The 7,547-nt window shown below is 42.2% G+C and overlaps 1 protein-coding gene across 1 annotated transcript in view; it reads left to right on the top strand.

Moving 5' to 3' along the window:
* The first annotated feature begins 414 nt into the window (after positions 1-414).
* Positions 415-7,547, top strand: part of mmp15b (matrix metallopeptidase 15b) — a 30,141-nt gene continuing 23,008 nt past the window's right edge. Inside the window, exon 1 of the mRNA XM_084052527.1 lies at positions 415-543. Coding sequence (XP_083908653.1) covers positions 427-543 — 117 coding nt within the window. The 5' untranslated portion in view covers positions 415-426. The remainder of the gene's footprint in view (positions 544-7,547) is intronic.

Genomic DNA, 7,547 nt, shown 5'->3' with positions numbered 1-7,547 from the left:
TTATCAGCATTAAGAGAAGGTGGACCTTCTCCAGTCCTGTTGTCTTATCAGCATTAAGAGGACCTTCTCCAGTCCAGTTGTCTTATCAGCATTAAGAGAAGGTGGACCAGTCCAGTTGTCTTTATCATCAGCAGAGCAACCAAACTTCCATGGAACCACCATTCTCACATCACGGACATGATCATCTCTCCAGTTCCTTGTGAACTGGAATGGAACTGTTTTCCTCGATACAAATGCATCGGTGTGGACTGTGGACATTTGTGATGTCCCTCGTGACAGTGAACATCATATAGGCTGGTCTTATATATTTTTTTGTTTTTAATCAGGCGTTTGTATCGTTAACAAACAGGGAAAGCCACAAGAGGCAACAACTTCCAGAAACACTTTTTTCTATCTTTTTGCCTTTTTCTTTTCCTCGCCGGGAGCATGGCCTCCTCGTGGGACAGCTGGTTCTGGTTGCTCTGGAGACGGACCTTCCTCATCGCGCTGTGGCTGTGCGCGCTCGGTGCAAGCGCATCAGAGGATGACACATTCAACTCAGAGGTAAACATTAGTGGTCAAAGGGATCTCACCGGCTCTAACAATACCAAACTATAAGTTATATTAGAACTTATAGTTTGATTATTATTATTTGATTATTATTCTATTAGGCCTACTGTTCTATAATCACATTTGTCTCCATACCTTGCAGTGATTTTCAAAACTTTTACATTTCAAAGGACCCCCCACTGCCCCCAGTTTGGTATGCATTAGATTAGATTAGAGTAGAGTAGACCTAGCTCTGGTCCATAGCGTTAGAAGGAGTTCTAACGATATGGACCAGAGCTAGAGTAGACCATGCATGCACCCCCATTACTCTGAGAGAGTATCCTAGCCTACAACGTGTTCCACTTGTACACTCCCAGAGTTATCCTACAGACCTGTAACTAACAGGTCTGTAGGGGTCCATTTATTTCCTATTCCTAGCTATCTATCTAATGACCTAATGGCTATATAATGACCCCATCAAGGAACGCTTGGGGTCCCGGCCGGACGGACCCCACTTTGAGAACCACTGCCTAATTGAATGTTCTTAATGATAATAAGTAATAACACCATGGAGAGATGTGCATATATGAGAAGTGAATATGGGCAAGTGCAAGAGGATACCCCCGTCTCTTCTAGCCTACATATCACACAGATTTGTGGAAATTAATGTGTGTAATAATAATAATAATACCTGGAATTTATATAGTGCTTTTCTGAGTACTCAAAGTCGCCTTACAAGGCTAAACTAAGTGGAACACAATCAAAACAAAACAACTTTAATGAGAAAATACAGAGAATAAAAAGGTAAAAAGGCTACAGAAGGCCAGGGAATAAAACACAAGTTGAGACTAGGGTGGTAGGAGATCAGCTATGAGGGGAAAGCAGTTCTGAAGAGGTGGGTTTTGAGGGAGGTTTTGAACACGGCAAGGGTAGGGGCGGTTTTGATGTGAGGTGGGAGTGGGTTCCAGAGGGTGGGTGCTGCAACGGAGAATGCCCTATCACCCCAGGTGCGCTTTGTTTATGTTTGTGTATGCGTGTGTGTGTGTGTGTGTGTGTGTGTGTGTGTGTGTGTGTGTGTGTGTGTGTGTGTGTGTGTGTGTGTGTGTGTGTGTGTGTGTGTGTGTGTGTTAATTAGTGCATTGGTTCTCAAAGTGGGGTCCTTGAGGGAGTTCCAGGGGGTCCCCAACTAAAACATGATGGATAGTTAGGAACCAAATGGACCCTTATGGGTCTGAAACTCTGAGTGAACAAATGGAACCAAATGGATCCTAACTGTTTTTTTTATTTTACTTTATAAATTGGGGTCCCAGAGATAGAAATTCCATTCAATGGGGGTCCGTAGCCTAATGCATGTCAAACCGGGGGTCCTTGAAATTAAAATGGTTGAGAATCACTGCTAGAGCCGCAAACATCTTCTCTTAAGGGGGTCTCTGGCATATCTTTTCAAATGGGGGTCCGTGGGTTAATAAGTGTCAATTTGGGGGTCCTTGACATGAAAAAGTTTGAGAACCACTGAATTAGTGGACACGGGGAAAAACAGACAGGTAGGCAGTCTAGACTCTATAGGCACCCACGTGCACCACAAGAGACAAATGTAGCCTATTCCTCTCGCGCCACACTTTCATCCTCTGGTCTGCTCTGCACGCGCTGGAATTCTGTTGAAGAATGCTTTGCTTGAAATAGGCACACGGGCCAAAATACACAGCAGCTTACTCATTCCCCACTTGCTGACACACTGACACACTCTCACACAGCAATTAATGAGTGAAACATGTAGGCCTACTTTATTGGAATATTTGGGAATCGACTGGAATCTACTGCTCATATAGTACCATAATACAACTTTTGCTTGTCACAGAAACTAAATAACTTTCCTCCTACAACTGACAAGTTTTCTCCCCTTGCCCGTTTGTGACCCTGGAGTTTTGTACGTGTGTGTGCACATGTATGTGTGTAAGTGGTGCCAAAGTGTGTTGTGGTAAAGGCCCCTGTATTTGTTTTTGTGTGGACTTTGCTCCAGCTGCTGCCACTTAGCCGAATGTTGACTAGTATTCTCTCTCTCTCTCTCTCTCTCTCTCTCTCTCTCTCTCTCTCTCTCTCTCTCTCTCTCTCTCTCTCTCTCTCTCTCTCTCTCTCTCTCTCATATGCACACCCACTCATCCATTCTGCGCACATTTATTCAGGTGTGTCACTGTAGCACTGGGTGACAAGTTGTGACTTGAACCAGGTCTTGATTCTTTGGCCACTTATCTAGCATCCATGGCTACTTGTTTGTTTTGGACTATAGACACTTTGGAAGGTCATTAGTGGTGAGGCTGTGTGTGTGTGTGTGGGTGGGTGCGTGGGTGCGTGCGTGTGTCCTGTGTTAGTCAGACAGACAGACAGAGAGAGAGAAAGACCCTCAGGTCATTATAGGTGAGGTATTGCCAAATGGCTATGGTGGTCTGCCTGTCACATCTTTACATAGCTTGTGTGTGTGTGTGTGTGTGTGTGTGTGTGTGTGTGTGTGTGTGTGTGTGTGTGTGTGTGTGTGTGTGTGTGTGTGTGTGTGTGTGTGTGTGTGTGTGTGCGCGCGCGCGCGTGCAACAATGTACACACGCACACATTCTATTGGGCCTTGTTATAAGAGGAGTATTGTTTGTGTTTACTTCTTAGGATACATATGTGTTGGGACTTGGGAGTGTGTTTAGGAGTGTAAGTAATGTGTTTGTTTAGTAGTGTATTTGTTGGGAATGTGTTTGGAGTGTACATGTTGGGTGTGTGTGTGTGTGTGTGTGTGTGTATGTGTGTGTGTGTGTGTGTGTGTGTGTGTGTGTGTGTGTGCGTGCGTGCGTGCGTGCGTGCGTGCGTGCGTGCAGGCGGGCGGGCGGGCGGGCGGGCGGGCGTGTGTGCGTGTGTGCGTGTGTGTGTCAGATCAAAGTATTCATTCATTCATTCAAACCTTTATTTATTTTTGAAAGAGGTTGCCCTCATTTGCAGTGTCGTCGAGATACATCACAGTACAATTTCATTTTCATATCAATATTCACATCAATGATTAAACAAAACAAAACAGAAACGGTCCCCTATCGTGTGATACAACACAAGTTTAAAAGCAGTGGCAGACACTTGCGGGTAAGTCTGCTATCAAAGATTTAAATTGGCCGTATGTTATGGGAGAACACATCTTTAATTTAAGCTGTAGTTCATTCCAAGTGGTTGGGGCACTAAAACAAAAGGCTGTTTTCCTCAGTTCAGTGTTTACTTTGGGGACCTTTAGTGTGAGCCAGTCACTGGAGCGTGTCCTATATGTTGCAGGATTCCAATCCAGCAGAGATTTAATATGCAATGGTAAAGTCCCATCAATTGCCTTAAAAATAAACCGGTACCAGTGTTTGTTTCGCCTGTCAGCCAAGGAAGGCCAACCCACTCTATCATACAGGATGCAGTGATGAGTCCTATAATTTTCACCAGATACAAATCCCAGAGCAGAATGCTAAACTGTATGGCAAGGGCTTGAGGAAAGAAAGACTGCTTCAATAACCATTTTCCTACATGCCATTGGGAAACTAGCTCTGTTCCTGTAAAAAAAGAAAAAAAAAGAAAGAGGCAATCTTCCACCTTAGTTTATAGGCAAGATTGTCTATATGGCACTTAAATGTGAATTTGTCATCAAGCCATATTCCAAGGTACTTGTATTCAGCAACCCTTTCTATATTGGGTACATTTGAGGTAGAAATGCCTAAGTTATTATAATCAATTTCCCTGGCCCTAGAAAATAGCATGAATTTAGTTTTGCCTGCATTAAGCTTCAGCCCTCTAAGTGAATCCTGAAGTGCATTAAATGAAGGCTGCAAGTTCTCAGTGGACAGAATCAGCAATACAATGCATGAGTTTGTTTAGTGTTAGCAGTGTGTTTGTGTGTTTAGGACTGTACATGTTGTGAGTGTGTTTGTGTGATTTTAGTTTTAGGAGTGTGTGTTGTGTTTGGTAGTGTAGGATATGTGTTGGCAGTGTGTTTGTGTTTTCAGGAGCATCCTTTCCTTGTATTCCGTCAGTTTCAGCTATATTAGGGCTAAACAATGAAATAACAAATATTGATTACTGTTATACTGATCACCACCTACAAGGCCCACAACAACCAGGCTCCCCGCTACCTCTCTGACCTCTGACCTTTAATGTTTTTTTCTTTGCTTATTTTTTCTCTTAATAAAGTTGTTTCTTTTATTTGTTTTGTTGTAAAGCGACTTTGAGTACCAAGAATATACATTTAACGTATTATTCCATAACACAAGATGCTTTTGATTGATTTATTGAATAGTATACTTTATCAACAAGATTTGTATGGCAGCACAGTTAAAAAAGCTATGCTAAAAGGATAACACAAAAAGTTCCGGGGGGCTTGTTTCCATTGTGGTCCATTGTGCTCAATTCATCAAGACATATGTGCTGCAGTTAGCCTGGTATTATAAGTCATACCACAATATTCAACAACAACAAATGACAAGAAAAAATATAGCTGCAAGCAGCGATAATACGGGGCCAGTGAATAGAGAGAGAGAGAGACATGGAAACGGAATAGATTGAAGAGAGAGAGAGTGACATGGAAACAATAGATTGATGAGAGAGAGAGAAGGAAACATAATGGTTTGATTGGACATCTCAACCTACTGCCATTAACAGGATTCGAACTCTCAACCTTCAGACTAATAGGCTGCAACACTACCTATAGTGCTATAGCTTTGTCCAGGCTGATATTGTCTGTTGAAGATCATAAACTCTTGCCTTCTTTCATGAACCAAGCCCCTGTTTCACTAACACTAAGATCACTCGTTCACAAGCCATTTACCAATGAAGAAATTGTACATCTCCTCAGAACCAAAACTAATGAAAGTAGCCGATCTACAAGCTCACAAACCATGAAAAGTTGTGAGATTGTAGATCAGCTATTTTCAGAATGAAGTATGTCATACGTAAAAAACGTACTCTCAAATAAGCATTTCATTACCATTTGCACATGTATTCATTGATACAGTCATGTTGTTTGCAATTCAACTTAAATTAAGTCTACATCAAGTGAGGCTTGAACTGGCGACCTTGAGATTGTGAGGCATTCATTTAAGGGAGACGCCATTGGCCCAACAGACAAGTAACTGTGAAAAAGGAGATCACACAGATGATACAGTTTCACGCAAATAGCTGAAAAATCCTGGGTTTAAGTGTTTTTCAAACTGCTCAAAATTGCGGACAATCTTCATGCCCGACACGAAAGTTGTCGGGCATGAAGAGACGCATGTGTGTATCGAAGTTTCATGGTTGTAGGTCAAACAGGGCATGAGTTGTACCTGTTCAAAGTTGGCACTTTCAATTGAGTGCTATAGCGCCACCCTTTGACGAATGAGTGTGAGAATTATTTCTTGGTAGTTTTTCATGAGCATCTACCATATGGCCGAGTTTCGTAAAAAGCGTATGCACGGTTAAGCCAGAACTGGCAAAAACAAGTATTTTTCAAACTGCTCAAAATTGCGGAAAATCTAAGGGCGGAGCTTAATGGTCAAATCGATACGTGTGTTCCTCATGAGTCAAGGCACATGTGTAAGCAAGTTTCACGACTTTCGGCCAAACGAGGCATGACTTATGCCTGTTTAAAGTCTGCCTTTTCAAAAAATTGCTATAGCGCCCCCTTTTGGCCAATTGGAGTAAGATTGGTTTCAGTGATATTTGGAATGACCCTGTACATTTCTGCAAAGTTTCAAAGAAATGTGAGTCTGCATGTATGTTTTAGGCACAGATGAATAATTTTCATAAAACTGTAATAGTTAAAATCTATCTCCTCCTGGGATTTTTGAGCAATCTGCACGAAACGTTTCACACTTGAACTTTGGACCACTTTCTACAAAAATCTCCAACGGATTTTCCATAAGTGAAAAAATGCAGAAGTTAGGAGCCAATGACTGTTTTTCATATAATTCAAAATGGTGGGAGATCTAAAGGTCAGAGGTCAAAAGTCAGAGTGTGAAAGTTGTTCAGCATGAGGAGACGCATATGTGTATCCAAGTTTCATGGCTGTAGGTCAAACAGGGCATGAGTTGTACCTGGTCAAAGTTGGCATTTTCAATTGAGTGCTATAGCGCCACCTTTGGACGAAAGATTGTGAGAATTATTTTTTGATCGTTTTTCATGACCATCTACCATATGGCCGAGTTTCGTAAAAAGCGACAGCGCGGTTCAGCCAGAACTGCGAAAAGTGGCAGAAGAAGAAGAAGAAGTGACAGAATACTGCCAATAACAATACGTGTACAGAGCAGAGCTCTGTCCCCGTAATGATGAATCAGCGAATCAGTTGAAAATACGTCTTCATTCTCAGTGACATTTTGTCGAACGTTCAAAGTATAAAGTAGCCTATAGTAACTGCTAAATCAGGGCAGGTATAGAATGTGAATGGGAAGGTGTACTAGGACTGCAGGTACACCCAGAGAAGACACTGTGGGTGAAAGGAAAAGGACTTATCTTCTCTTGGGATTCCTATTTAGTCTTGATATTTAAGCTTCTGTTGAAATACCCTTGAGCAAGGCACTACAACTTATACTGTGGTAAGACAAGACCGTGTGAGCATTTGGAAACACACCCAGGTGTAAATGGGTGTTCCCCCTCCTCCCCAGACTGTTGGTGTGACTGTGATGTTATTATTCAACTATTCAAGAAAAATAGTTTGCATAACATGTTATATAGTGTGGACATGGAAGTGATTATCATCATATACTGTAGGTTTTTCTTTTTTTCCGCTTACTGTAATGTATAAAGAGGCCATCTTGTACTCTGAAGGTCGCCGGTTCGCTCCCCGCCCTCGACTGCCCAGTCTGTGCATATCTAGGTGACGGTGTCTGCTGAGCAAGACACTTAACCCTGTATGCCATATTAATGACACTTCTCTTAATAGTTAGGATGGGTTACAGAAAATGCAGAGGACACATTTCTCATATGTGCCAATGTACAGTGACATACTGTGCGCATATTAACAGGTTGAGTATCAAACAGTT

The sequence above is a fragment of the Gymnoscopelus microlampas genome, assembly GCF_963454915.1.
Source record: "Gymnoscopelus microlampas genome assembly, chromosome: 1".
NCBI lineage: Eukaryota > Metazoa > Chordata > Actinopteri > Myctophiformes > Myctophidae > Gymnoscopelus > Gymnoscopelus microlampas.
Note: the sequence above shows the minus strand (reverse complement) of the source record. Positions and strands in the feature narration are given on the sequence as shown.